The sequence below is a fragment of the Aythya ferina genome (genome assembly GCF_964211825.1).
Source record: "Aythya ferina genome assembly, chromosome: 3".
Classification (NCBI taxonomy): Eukaryota; Metazoa; Chordata; class Aves; order Anseriformes; family Anatidae; genus Aythya; species Aythya ferina.
In genome coordinates, this window is record NC_140298.1 from 82,760,672 (window position 1) to 82,775,872 (window position 15,201).

General features: G+C 41.0%; 1 protein-coding gene across 5 annotated transcripts in view; it reads right to left on the reverse strand.

Annotated features, from left to right (window-relative positions):
• Positions 1–3,254: 3,254 nt before the first annotated feature.
• The window catches only part of LOC311433794 (uncharacterized protein), an 85,013-nt gene continuing 73,066 nt past the window's right edge, over positions 3,255–15,201 (reverse strand). The window contains exons 4-6 of one of the 5 annotated variants that reach the window (XR_014690956.1): positions 11,092–11,214; positions 7,340–7,632; positions 3,255–4,541 (exon numbers count right to left, since the gene is read on the reverse strand). Coding sequence is in view for 3 of the 5 variants with exons in the window: in XM_084513368.1 (XP_084369494.1) it covers positions 7,360–7,438; positions 11,092–11,214 (202 nt within the window). In the remaining 2 variants the exon portion in view is untranslated. Of the gene's footprint in view, positions 4,542–5,585; positions 11,215–15,201 lie in introns of those variants that run through there. The other 4 variants (XM_084513368.1, XM_084513367.1, XR_014690957.1 and 1 more) reach the window with 4 other exon arrangements.

Genomic DNA, 15,201 nt, shown 5'->3' on the forward strand with positions numbered 1-15,201 from the left:
ATTTATTGGAGGTTTGTACAGTGATTTCTGTAGAGTTTGGGTTTTATTGAGGGTTTCTAAACACTCTGAATGGTGATGCATATCCCAGAGTATGGTTTACATGTGGTTTCTCAAGACGGCTCCTACCTCACTGCAGCTGTGCTGAACACCCCCCATTCTGAATGGCAAGAGAAGTATTTTATTTACCTCTTACACGTCGCTTGTTCCCACACTCTGCAATACACCATCAGCCATCACTCACATCATGTTCAGAGAGGCCTGCTTAGAGGTGTTAACAACATGGACCTTCTCATGGTTCATTTACTTACTGCTGGGTCCCAGCAGAAAAGATCAGTCAGAGTAGGCAGCTAGAGTCTTAATGATTGGTATTTAATGATCAGAAGTTTTCCTTTCTTTTCTTTCCCTTTGTATCAAATTACCTGAAAATGGAAATCCTCCAGTCTTCCCAACAAGCCAAAGCCCTTCAAGGGATTCCCACCCTGAGTGATGTGATGCTGAGCAAGCCCAGGAAGAGTGCTTTTAAGAGAGCCACAGCTTGCTAGCTTGCTTCTTTTCCTACTGTGTGGAAAGGTGCTATTATTTTGTTCTAACACATAGGTCATTGAAGCATTAAGTGATTTATGCACAGCATGGCTGGACATGAATCACAAATCCCAGACTAACCTCATCTCCCTGCCTGCACGTGCTGTTAAATCAAATGCCTATTCTTCTCTGGCCAAGCCCCCAAACAGCTTCTTACTTCCTCAATGAACTTCTCTATTCTGCTCTGTGGGAAGAAGGTGGTGTGCATCTATAATGAAAGCAGGCTGTTTTTAAGGAGTTGCTGAAAAAGTCTTTACTGGTTTTCCATCTGGCAATTCAGCCATTTTCATAGATGTTGGTAGAATTATATATATCTTTAATTGGCAGCTCTCTCCTTCTCCTGCTGAACCGCCATCACACTCTACTCTGTGGTTTTATGTTAGAGCAGAAAACATCCAGAGAACATGTGGCTCCTTACTTCCCTCAGCTGGCTGTTGTTGCTGAAGGCTAATCTCAACCTCCCATGTACCTCCACATGTACGTCCACAGCTGACCTCTTGCACCTATAGATGCCAGTTCCTGCATAGAGGCACTCACACTGACAGCTAGGGTTAATGAAGCTTATCTCTGCTGCAAAGATTCTGCAATGGTGATAGATGTAGTGACATAACAGCAGTGATTTCTTTGCTGATGCAATAACACTACAGAATAAAACATCTGACTATAGAAAGCATCCATTGGACCCTATAACAACAGATTCTTTTAAATGTTTTTAAGAGGATGAGGGGTGTAAAGAAGTGGTTAACATTGCTAAAGTATATTTCTGAACTAAAAGAGGGTAAACCTCTTTATCTCTAACAATCCTTGATTTCAACAGTGAGATGTATCACAAGGAAATCCTTTTTTCTTTCCCTTTAAATTTTCTTTCTTAACTGTCACAGTAGTAAGTTCACAATCAGTCTCCATGACACATTTTTATATGGAGAGGCAACAATTTCACTGTTTTATCTTCAAAGATTTCAGGAAAGTGTAATGAGGAGAAAAAGACAGAACTCTTTTCTCACTGTTGGGATTTATTAGAATAGTCAGGAACAAAACAATCGTGTTGATATTTGCTTTGTTAAAAACAAGACCGAATAATAGAGCATGTAGACTCTGGAATCTGATGCTAGCTGACAACTTCTTTCCTATTTCTCCATCGTTGTACTCAACCAAGGGTTCCTCAAAAGTTTTCAGTGTGTACATTACTTCCCAAATGCAAAGCCTTTCTTCTGGTCCAGCTTACATTTGATCACACTTGTCCCCATTCACAGCAGATCTGTGCTATGTAGCATTAATGCCTGGTTTGGAAAAGTCATGCTCAGTTATGTATTTTTGGCTTCTTCAGGGTACTAAGGATGACCAAATAAAATAAAAGAAGACTGTTTTTTTGTGTGTGTGTGTGTGTGTTTGTGTGTGTGTGTGTGGTTGTTTTTTGTTTGTTTTTTTTGTTTTGTTTTGTTTTGTTTTGTTTGTTTTCCTACAGATGTGAGCAGGTGGTTGGAGAACCATCAGCAGTCCCAAAACTCTGGGAATGTCCATTCTCATCTGTTAACCATTCAGCAGGAGCCCACTTACCTACTTGCAGTCATTTCTTCAGAAAAACAGATCTCCCCTGGAAAAGACTTTCTGTTTTTGTTTCTTAAAAACCGTTAGCTCATTATATCGTTTGTCCATTGAGAAAGCCATCTCCAATGTGGGACAAAGCCTAGTAACAAGAAAATTGAAAGGTTCAGTGAATAAAACCCAGGTCCATATGTTCTGAGACCTGTACTCCCTCACTAGCTTTCTGTGGTCAGCTCCAGCTTTTGTTCAAAGGAGGAAGTCTCCTGCTTTGAGACTCCATTGATGCTTTCACAAGTGTGAGTCGTTTCAGTCTTTCTTCCAAAGTTTTTCAGGAGAACCTAAGTTCTCCTTAGATGCCATGTGTTTTATGAAAAGACATACTAGGCCAACTGTCCATCAAGTACAGCCTCCTGACTCTGACAGGGACCATCACCAGATAGTTCCAGAAAAAAAGAAAAAAAAAAAAAAAAAAAAAAAAAAAAGCTTTCAGGAAAGATGTAGAGGCTGTACCCCATCTTGAAAAGGTTTCTTCCAGCAGTCTTTCAGCAGCTACTGGTTTAATAAAGCAGACTGGCGACTAGTATAAATAACTACCTGCACTTACAGAATTGATGGTATTTTTATTTGCCTTGTAAAAATCTAGTCTTTTCTGAAATCAGCCATGATCTTTCCCTCAAAGCTTTACTTGGCAGTCAAAATTACAGGTCAGCTATAACTGTTTTGAAAATGTATCTCTGTTATGAATTTGTTCTCTCAGTTTTATTGGTATTGCCTACACAATATTATAGGGGAAAAATGTGGAATATAGGAAAAGTAAAATAACAACAATTATTGTCTACTTCTGCCAAATGGGCATGGCGTGTCATAAAAGGTTGGTAGTACTTAACACTAACACTGCAACTTTTTCTGGTGTCTTCTTACTCACACCTTTCAATAAGTTAATTACCTTATATACTCTGTAGTGCATGGCTTTGCATTCAGCAAAGATGCCTGGAATAGATGAAGCAACATTTAGATATTTCTCTTTTTCACCTGTTGTTGATGGAAAATCTCTGTTCATTCATTATTTTTATTCTTTACTTTTATTCTGACACAGTCTCCAGTTTTGTTTTTTTTTTTTTTTTACATTTGTGCATTCAAAAAATTATCTTTTTTCCTACTTAAATTCTAATCAAACACTTGAGCTATTTCAGGATTATTGTTTTCCTTTTAAAAACAGTTCTAACAGTTTCTCTCATTTCGTGTTTGTGTTATGTGCTTCCAGTCAATAGAGGACACTGGATCCAGTGATTTTGACAGAATTTCAGCTGACTATGGCCCTTACACTTGATGTTTGAGGCACACCAGGGGATAACCTTTTCTCAATGGTTGAGCACGTGTGGAGGTTGAGGGATTAAAAAAACATTATGCATTGGTATTATCCCACCTTTGGGACTAGTCAAACATCTCCTTAGGATGTGGCAATAATGTCTTGGAGGTCATCTGAAGAGAAGATTACACTGCATGGCCCATTTACTGAGAGAGATTACACTGCATGGCCCATTTACTAAGAGGTAGTGAGGGTCTGAGAGTAGTACTCAAGAAAATCTCCTGGAATTGCTGTATCCAAAGCCAATGATCATCCAATAAACTGAGATCACACATGTGTATCATTACAGAAGTGTCAGCTCCATAGCATACTATCTACAGTTAAGTTTTCTTGGAGTTGTATAAGCAGTCTTGTGATTTGCTTGAGAGATGAGGGGAGACATGTGCACTGTAACATTTGGCCTCAGCCAGAAGACGATGACTTCAGTGGTGGCAGACAATCCAATAAGTACATTTGTTGTTACAGTACGCCTCTCAGCCAGGGAAACGCTTCTGCTGTAAGCCAAATTTATGTCTCAGATGAATCACATAATTTATCAGCAAAGCAGACCAGACCTATTGTTGCCTATAGAAGTGAAAGAAAGAGCCTTCAGAGATGACAGGAGCGTGGTCCAAAGAGTTTGTGCTGCAGTGTGTGGGGCTTTTCCAGCTCTCAGCATGTTGGAAAAGGTGGAGATAAATGGTTAGATTGGGATCTCTGTAACTTTATCACCCCGTGCTTAACAAGACAATGAGCTGGCCATAGATATGTTCCCAGGAGACATTCCATAAGATCTCTGGAGCCATGACTGGATTTTCAAAGAAGCCAGAAAAAAATACAGTATTTTCACTGAATGAGTTTCCTTTCTGTTGATGTTACAGCATACTGAGACAGGATAATTCAGATATCCGCACTTTCCTTCACTTAAAAAAAGAAACAGCATTCCCCATGCTCTTCTTTGTAGAGAGGCTTAATAGCAAAACAAGTTGCCAGCAACCTTAAGCAAGCTGTGGTCCTTCTCTTATATGCCTGTTTCAGTGTCACAAATATTCTGTATTGGTTTATTCTAGAAAAAACAAGTGATACAGAGCTGGTGGGCCAATCTCATAGGTACCTGATACCCTTAAATTCCTTGGAACCCAGCCATTTAAATAGTAAGCTTAGTCACAGTATTCACATTATTCACAGTAGTTGTCGGTCTCTAAAAGACTTTGCCAGTGCTATTACATCTTTCAACATACTTCGGTTCAATTGATGGAGAGCATCTGCTATGCTGAGGAGAGATGTGAGGCTAGATATATTCATTTCTTTTCTGAAAAATAGGGTACTACTGAATGCCTCTCTTCTCTAAAGAGAGGAGACTAACTGTAGTCTATCTGTGTTATTTATTCTAACTACAGTGACTTCTGTAAGTCTTTCCTGCTACACAGCATCTCAGTAAAACTGGTGGAAAGAACATCAAACTGAAATGGACTGCAGTGTTGCAATATCAAATTGTCCAGTTTATTCTAGGAGCTAACTTAAACTTACTGGTAATAGAAGAAACCTACATGTTCAGAAACGTATGATACAATTTGTGTACTTAGGAGCTAACAAGCTTTTCTACAATTCCCTCCATGGAAGACATCCATAGAAGTTTGGGATGATATCCATTGATCCTTTTGGCTACACTCCTATTCAGCCCTTGACACAAAGAGCAAGCAGGTTACAGCTTTTCATTTTGGAATTAGAATTGATTTAAATAATACAATGTTTTGGCAAAAGACTTTGTGAAATACTTGGTATCTCAAGTATTGAGATACCTCTGAGATAAAATAAAACGAAATAAAATAAAAAAACCTGGAAGCACCTATTGACTTTCTGGGCAGACTAGAGTAATCTCAGATGGAGACATATTACTAATGTTGTTCAGAAAATTCTCTTTCTCAAATCTGTGGAAGAGTCATGAAATATTTTGGAAGAGAAAAGGAATGGACAAAAAAAAAAAAAAAAAAAGATAAATGCAGAGATAAACTCTCTGCTTTTGAAAAATAATTCCAGGTAGAAAGAAAAACTTTGCAGAGACTTCATTTTTTTATTATTATTTTCTATTATTTGTTTGCAGGAGGAGAGACAGAAATTAAACATTTTGGTTTAAGAATTATTTTCTAGCTCTTTTACTGAAAATAATTATTATAATAATTATTATTTATAATAATAATAATAATAATAATAATAATAATGAGAGACTGCCACAAATGACTTTTATCTCCCAGTCCCACAGCCAGTGTGACTTGGAGGGGTGCCAAGGCTGGGACAAATCATTTCACCATGGAAGCCTCTGGGCAAGACCAAGGCAGGGCTTCCTCCTCTTCCCCCTCCTTCACTGCAAGGCTGAGGACCCTTCTGCCATCACCCTGGACCATCCTCAGGACCAGGAGTAGGCAAGGGAGGAAAAGCGTTTTGAGGCTGGCTGAGGAACAAGAGAAGCTAAGGGCAAAAAAGAAGCTGGGAAGCATGGCCCCTCCTCAGTGACAAACCGGACTAGGTGCACAAAGAGCCCTGGGCATGAAATTGGTCTGGAAGAAGCACAGCACAGAGCTGGGACATGCCAGGGCATGAGATCTGTGTAGCTGTTACTGCAGCAGCACTGGGGGAACAAACTGCTCCTGAGCCACTCTGCTCCTGGGAGGCTGCTGGAAGGCAGTTGCCTTCTCCAGCTGTGGTCTTGTGTTGAGATGAATGCCAGCCTCCCTTTCTGCCTCACACTGAAACTCCCTGGGAAAGCAGGTATTATTTCTCCTACTGGCCAGCCTCTGAAAGCAGAGATAAACCATTACAGGTCACAGATTGTTGTGGTTTAGCCCCGTCAGGCAGCTCAGCACCACCTGGCCACTCACTCGCTCTCCCCAGGTGGGAAAGGTAAAAGTACAAGAACTCATGGGTTGAGATAAGGACAGTTCACCAGGTAAAGCAAAAGCTGGGTGTGCAAGCACAGCAAACCAAGAAATGCACTAACTACTTCCCATCAGCAGGCAGGTGTCAGCCACCTCCAGGACAGCAGGGGTCGTCACATGATGACTTGACATGATGACAAGGAACACAAATGCCATCAACCCAACATCCCACTTCCTCCTTCTTTCCCCCAGCTGAGCATGGTGCCACAAGGTGTGGGACATCCCTTTGGGCAGCCTGGGCCAGCTGTCCTGGCCGTGTCCCCTTCCAGCTCCTGGGCACCCCCAATCTCCTTGCTGGCCAGGCAGCACCAGGAGCAGGAGAGGCCTCAGCTCTGTGTGAGCACTGCTCTGCAGCGACTGAAACATGCCTCTGGTATCACTGCTATTTTCACCACAAATCCAAACCACGTCCTTGTGTGAGCCTCTATAAGGAAAATTAACTCCATCCCAGCCAAAATCATGACACAGGTAAATATTGATGTGATTGTTCTTGCCTACACTGTTGAAACCTGTGAATACTTGCAGTATGCTTATCTGTCCAGATTTCCCCTTTTCTCATACAGAGACATCCCAAGAGATATTGCTGTGATTGCTGAAACTGTGATTCTAATTACCTGAAATCTGGAAAGGTTTGGATGTGAATGTGAAAGTTCTGCATCTTAAACTTACCTCTGGTTGTATGCAGTATTCACAACCTGTTGAATTTGGTCTGCCAAATTTTGGTCTGTTTTCCTCAGGCAGCTCTGCTTGTGTGTGCACCTGCCTTGCACCAGCTTCTTTTCCCCTGCAGCGATGCCCCTGCCTTCAGCTCACCGGCTGAAGGAGATTTCAAGAGCTCTCAGCTTTGGTCTGACCATTATAGGATTGCAGCCACCACATATACCTGGGGGATGCCTGTGTCACCCGCATAGAGTTAAGGAGGGCTCACCTGAGCGGATTTTAAAGAGGCTATAGCATCATCTTCTTCTCCAAAGCGCCCCCAATATGTGCTGGAAATCGGCAGAAAGTCGCACACCTTTCCGTGAAGCTGTGGAGATCACTGCCGTCAACCAGAGCTGCTGCTCCCACGCCGAGCAGCTCCGGGGGCCGGCAATTCCCAGCCGAAGCAGCAGGGGTCATCCCACCCTTGAGCTCCACCTGGAAAGCGCTGCTCGGCACTATAGGGACACCAGCACCTCTCTCCTTCTCCCCTGCCTTCCGACTGCCCGCGATAAACCTGGACTGCAAATACGGTTGTGTTTAGACAGGGAAGTGGTGGGAATTTTGTCTGAGTAAAGACAGGAGGATCTGTCCCGGTGGAAAGGCTTTTGAGTGGTTTACAGTATTTGCCTGTAATTGTACACATTCCATGAACAAATCACGTCCACTCATTTATTATCCACACTAAACAACGCCGTAGGTCTGGTACACAGGTGTGTCACTCACCCTGCTTCAGACTAGAGACATCCGCAGTGGAATGTAATTTTTCCACCCAGAGATTAGTCATGTTAATGCAACGTCAGAGGTGACCAGTATGGGGAGACGGGGAGAAAAAGGAATATGGGAGAAAAATAAGCTGAACAAAATGTTCACAGAAACTTGGAATAAAATTACCCAGAACAGGTGCTTGCTTTCTACCATGACATGTGCAAAACTGTGATGGGATTTTGTTCTAAATAATAATTCTTATTTAAAATGTAAGTAATTCTCTAGCCTCTGATAGTTTGATCAAAATGACATGGAAATCAATGGGAGCTTTCCCTGGGCTATGTCATGTCACATGTGTCAACTGAACATATATCATGTCATATGTGTCAACTGAATTTATTTGTCACAGGAGTAGTAATGAGGAATAGATTGTTTAAGGCTAGAATACGTAGGGCTTTGCTTCTGGTTAAAGCAGGTTACACATCTAACACATCTGCACTATCTGTCAACTACCATGCTAAATGCAAAGTGTTTGAGGCCCAGAACCCCACAGGAGCAGAGGTGCAAATTTAGAGGAAGGTAAAGACTGCACACACACACATACATGTGTTGTGTGCCGCTATTCTATGGCTGAGGATTTCACTTCGTACTTGAGTAGGCTGGACTGATGTGCCATGGGCTGAGCCCTAAAGCCCAAACATACCCAACAGAAAGTTAAACCCTTCCTTCCTGACCTTCCACTATGCTTTATAAGGATGCCTTTACCTCTTCAAGTGCATCATTTTATTTCACAGTGAATAGCTAGAAAGAGATCCTCAGTTCCTAATGTGCATTAACACATGAGCTTTGCTCAGCCTTAACATTTATTTGCTGCAACAGGCTCTGATGCCTCAGTCCATGCCTGTTCAGCACTTATACAGATAATGTAGCCTGAAACCTTTAATGGATGCCTAAGATTACACCATATCGGCACTCACTCCCTGGCTTGTCTGAAAATTTTTCATCATCTTGGCCAAGAGTTTCCATTCTCTTTAGCCCCCAGAAACATCAGGCAACCCCTGTACAATTTATTGCAGTTTATAGGTTCTCCACATAGATGTCATTTCCAAAATATTCATTTAAAAAATTAGTCATTTACAATAAATGTTACATTTTTACAAGAAAACTCAGTGATTATTTATTAAACATCTGGATTTTTTCAGCACCACTTCATAATGGGGATGAGCCTGAACTGGAACACCTGATCTAAGCCCTATTGTGACTCTTGGAGAAATTCAGATCCAAGTTCTTGAGGGCTGGGACTGTCTTTGTTTCAAGTCTTCTACCGCACTGAACACATTGTTGGCACTTAACAAATAAACAATAGTAATCCAAATCTGGACCAGAAATTAATGGCTGGGGTGTATCTGTACTTCATAAAAAAATGTATACATCTTCCACTTTACCCATACTCCATCAAATGCAATGCCTTCTTTCTTCTGTAACCATGAAAGACTGGGATTCAGCAGCCTCCAGCCCATCACTTGTGGGGCAGTGAGGAAAACCCACCGTTCTACGTGGTCATAAACCAGAGGTGTGAACACAAGAGCTATAGAGCAGTGATAACTAAAACTAAGATAGCAATTGCCACAAAGCCCACCTGGGCTAGGGTCTGCCTGGGGTGGGTCACATATGGGTACACCTAGGAGGGAAGAAATTATCTGCATGACTTTACATGAACCTTGAACCTGGGGTTTAGGACACCTCTTCGAAATGTTCAGATTAGTAAACTAAAAAAAAAAAAAAAAGACTGGAAAGCATCTCACATTGTGCTCACATCCCTCAGGAAAGGAAAATGCCCATCCTTAACAGAGACAGGCCCAAATGCAGCAGTGCAGTAGCATTTATTGTAATGTGTATTGCTTTAGTCCAAAAGCCATAGTATATTTTCCTTAGCATCTGTTTTGGGATATTTTTGCTTCACAGTGGAAATGAAGAACCAGTGAAGACTTCTGACAGTTTGCAGAGAACAGAAGGAGAGAACATAGATGGAAAAGCGCTCCAGCAGAGGTGGAGTAATGGCAACTGATATGCAAGGGGAAGTCATAGGAAACAATGCAATCTAACTTGTTCCAGCTGCCTGAGCAATCACAGGGACAGTGCCAGATGTAATATAGCTCTGGTTAGCATGAACAGAAATGTGGGATAGTCTCCAAAAACAAGGACAGGGAGAAGAGAAGAAGCAGCTTGTTTGTGAATAAAAGACTAAATTATTTGGTTGCTAAAATACACGCAAAAGAGGTATCCCCTCCCTTAGCCCCATGTGGAAATCACATTTAATCTGGGGAAAAGACAAAAGGAAAAAAAATTAGTTTGTGGTTGTGCTGAATTCGTATGATAAACACTGGAGGCTGTGCTGAATGGTGAGGAGATCTTGGGGAGTGTTATTTTGGTTGTGCAGCAATTCAGTCCAACATTTTAACAAACTACTGCTGCTCTGTTTGAGAAATTAAATTTTTTTAATGTGAATCAACTGGGACGATTCACAACAGGACAGCAGCTCTGAGAATCTCTGTTAGGTGTATAGTACGTTGTTGGTCAGTTCCTCCCATGATTACACTGTAGGTTGGAGGGCCTGAGTTACAATGGGACTAACTACCTAAGGTACTCTGAACCCAATCTATATGGCTACAACTAACCTTATTCTGAACTGTCTTGTACTGATATTTAACCTAGCCCCATCTCAGATCACTTTATGATAGATTCAGCCATGCCCCTGACTGTTAACTCTTCCCCCAGGCCATATAGATGATGAAGGAAACCCAGAAAGATCACATAGATCAGATTGTTTTGTTCATTCCATTGCCTGCCCACAACTGTTCCCTGTTCCAGGAGAATGTGGGACAATGCACAAAGCAGTCAGGACAGGCAGCATTTTAAGTGCTTCTCCAAAGGTGTTTTGCAAAAGAGCCCTCCTGTAAGGAAGGATCATTCTTCCTTAGCTTCCAGCACACATTAAGAAATACCTAGAAGATGTCTTTCCTTTTTTAACTTGCTTCTGTTGTCCTCATGGAAGGAGGATCCAGCTGTCCAATTTGCTTGAAAAAACAAGCCAATCTGTATAATGCAGTCTGAAGGAAAGGATGCTGTGTGGGCTCCACTAAATTCTAAAGCAACTTGGCAATGTTTGATTATTGGTCATTATTGAAGTGAACAAGTAGCAGGAGGTGGGAAGCATTATTCCCATTTTGCAGAAATAAATGAAGACATGGGGAATTCAGACCATTTACTTACTCTGGAGTTTTGGTGCAGCTCCGTTCTTCCTCTGACAGAGAAGTCACAGCTCTGAGGAGGGCAGCAGGCACTGCACTAATGTGGGCCAGCCATTCATTACCATTCTCAGTTAGGAAAAGGAGGCTTTGGAAAAAGGTAAAGGAAAAAAAAAAAAAAAAAAAAAAAAGCTGAAAAGCATAGTTAGTCCTTCAACCTAACAACAAAATGGGCTGCAACAGCAAAATCTCTACTCCATTTGCAGTTTCTGAGAACTGCTGTGGTTGTCTTTCCTGCAAATATGATCAATTATCATACAGTTGTTAACATTTATAGATGTTGCCTCATAATGCAGATGGGACTGTTCCTTCCCCCACAGCCACAGTCTACTTGAGGGATAAAAGCTGCTGCTTTCCTACAATCAGAATTCCATCAGTCTTACGAGTATCAGATCTGCGTTGAGCTCTTGTCACAGAAATGCTTTACATTTATCACCTGGCATGTGCCACCTTTGTGCCCTTTTTCCCAGGGACACCACTTCTGTGGAAATATTAATAAATGACAAATTGCATTTGTGTAATCTTATGAAATGTTTTGACTACTAAAGTTGTTCCATAGCAGTTCATTAAAGGACACATAAAGTATTTAAGTTTACATTTTATAAAAAGATCAGGAATGCTATGGCTGATAGCTTTCTTTCTATTGAGCATCTGTTTCCTATTTTTTTTAACGGCTTACAGCAGTGGTTGGCCAGTTCTGTACTAATAGTTGATCTTAACTGGATCAAAACATTGTAATTTCTTAGCAAAGGTTAGAGAGTGTCCTTCTAACACAGCTTCCTATGGCTGCAACCAGCAATGTCTGTGCATCAACATCTGGTTTCAAAATATTAAAAATGATAAACACTTCCAGATACAATCCATCTGGCCTCCCAAAATTCTACATCTGCATAATTTTGCTTTCCTTTTAAAAACCAAACACAGCCTTAGTTTGGCCCTGCTATACTGCTGAAGAATCCTCCCTCCTTCTAAGTGTGGGGCAAAGCCCATGGTCAAGTTTTGTTGGAAGTGACTACCTCCATCTGGCCAACTGTTGTGTCTAATGTTGGCATTATTAGTAACTGATAAGCAGAAATTCTTCGCCTTGTTAACGTATGTTATCCGATTAAATCAAAAGGGAGGCTGCAATGAAGAAATCATGATGCACTGAACAAGCAGTGAAGTTTGCAGTGCTGGCTGTTAGCGGGGTTTTGAAAGCTGTTTGCTCACCACCCACCTGTATCATTTCAGTCACCTCAAAGACAGCATCAAGCCTGCAGGATTCCTGCCCAATGCAGATGTAGTCACAGTGCATGATTCACTGCTTCGCTCCAATATCTCAGGCTTTCTTGACAGGCATATGCCTTGGCTGTAATACTCTGCAGACAGGTCTGTAACACTGCAAGGGGCAGAGCACTGGAAGGGGGATCACCCCTCTCCCTTTTGGCCAGAGATACTTCCTGTGAGATGCTGCTGCAGCTGTGGCTAAACAACACCGGACTACTTCCTCTGGCCTCTTTCCCCTTCCTTTTTATTTTCCATGCCAATTTAAGGAGCTCTGTACTGTGGAGTCCCTGACTGCTTTACCCAGATGGGAAGATGATTTGTCTTTCATACGCACAAAGCAATAACAAGACGTTCTTACACAGATAACTGCATGCAGAGTATGAAATGTCACTGATATCATTCACTTTTAATTAATGTTGCTATGTAGTGTTCAACATTATATATATATAAAGGAATAGCGAAATTAATAATAATTTATGGTGGAATTAACAACAACTTAAGGAAATTAATGGAGGTGTGGGAGATAAGTATTCAATGTTCAGTCAAAGTCAGAAGTTCATCTTATCATTTTTTTGTCCCTCAGTGGTCTAATTTGCCATGGAAGAGTATTTTTCCCTTAGCTTTTAAAAAACTGAAAAGGTTCCAGCAAGCTCTGAAAACTGGACACTGAACAGGCCTTTCAACCCCAGCTGGAGTGCTCCAGCCTAAAGCTGAAGAGGTAATCAAGATGGGAATTAATGCTTCTTTCACTCTTCCAAGATTTTACTGGCTCCAATGAGAGCATCTTTATGCTAAAAGCAGGAACAGATGGCATCCTTCAGACCCAGAGAATGTCTCAAAGAAGTCACTGCAAGATCAATACCTTGACTCAGCTCTCAGTTCAGAGATACCTGGTATCCCCAGGTCTGTTGCAAAATACCCCATCAATCAAAAATATACCAAGGATCATGACCACATCCTGCATGGAATGGTTGATAATGGCAGCAATGAGTATGTGAGCCACACAGATAATAATAAGAGTTACAGATATTCGTTTCATTATGGAAAAAAAAAAATCCAGTCTAAACTTTTAATTCCATAGGCATGCTCATTAGATGGACATATCTAAATTCAGCTTTAGACCAACTTCCCTGCTTAGACCAGAGACAGCAAACACCACCTGAACACTGTACCTAATCTCTCACAACTGATGTGGCTGTTGTTAATATTTCCTGTATTTATGATGGCTTGCCAGGTGCTGAGGAATGAAAGCACAATTAGACCTTACAGAAACCTGAGTAAAGCAAAGATCTATGATGGCACTAGTTATATAAGCTGCTGTTGTTGTCTCTTACATGTGGCTCATCTGGTGGTATGTGTCACATGCATCGGCCAGAAGGTGTCTTAATAAGTTAGGGAATGACAAATCAATGCCAAGAAAACGTAGCAAACTACTAGCAGTCAGCATCAAACAGCCTCCCATTCACCCACAGCAGCCACTAGAAATCCAAGGCAGAGAAAGCAACTCTTTCCTTTCTTGACCGAGATGTGAGGCAGCTCCTTTTTCAAAGTTCACAACTGACATTTTCTTCATATTTCTTCCATGTTTTAAAAGAAATCTGAGCAAAGCTTACTTTCATTCTGTGAGCTGTGATAGAAAGTCAAAATATAGTTTGTTCATTGGTAAAAGAAATGAGGAAAACACAACTGTTGTTCTGCATTTCTTAAAGACCATGAACACACAAAGTCACGTAAGACAAACAACTCAACAGTATCCCTTTCCCCAAAGGATCTTAATTAATTTGATCATTTGATAACCACACAATTTGATAATTTGCTAACCATTCATCATTCTCAGGTGGCAAGTAACAACATCATATGAATCACAACCAACAAGTTTTTAAATTTTAGGCTTCAAAGTCTCTCTTTCTTTCTTTCCTCCCCTTTTCTACTTTTATCTCCCCCAACTTATTTCATCTTCCTTTTCTCAGAAAGAAAATTTTTCTCCATTACAAAGCCAAAAGTTTTACTGTGATAAGGGCAAATGGCTAGATGGAGGTGGTCATCATCCTTTTGTTTCCCATCATCAGTGTTTCAACTGAATAAAAAGAGCTCTGTAGCTTAATTTGTTTAAAATTGTCTGTAAAGAAAATCAGAACCAAATTATGCTTTCTGTTTTCTTAGAAGGAGGGATTAGATACACCATATGCTCTTAGCCTGGGAGTGCTGCTTCTAAACACCTGCTATCCTGTGCCATTCCTGCTGCCTGGAGGTGCATAGGGCACCACTGCCTCTGGAGTGGCTGGGCAGCCATTTCAGTGCAATGGAAACTTTTTATTCTGTGGGCACAAGGGTTTGACATGGAGTGAGATGGCTGCTGTCAGCCCTGCCAGGAAAGGGATGCTAAGAGTCCCTAAAAGGTAGACAATAACAGCTGAAATGGGACAAGGCTGAGAGGCTACTCAGGGTACAGGACTGAAAAGAAACTAGAATGTTAATTTTATCTTTGGCTTGAGGGTGCAGGGTCTGTTTTCTCAGGCAGAGAGCAAAGTTTTCACCCTCTAATTCCTGAGAAATAACATTGCAGCAGTGAAGCAATTCTTGACCTTGCTTTAAGATACTGTTGTTCATTGGAAAGAAAGGATTTAGAGGAGGCATTTGGGGAATCCTAATACTTTTATCTGTTTTAAAAGATAGGCAAAAATTTGAAGAAAGAAAATAATAACAATAACAATAACAATAACAATAACAATAACAATAACAATAACAATAACAATAACAATAATAGATAAAATTGAATAATGTAGTCTTACTGCTAAAATCTGCCTTA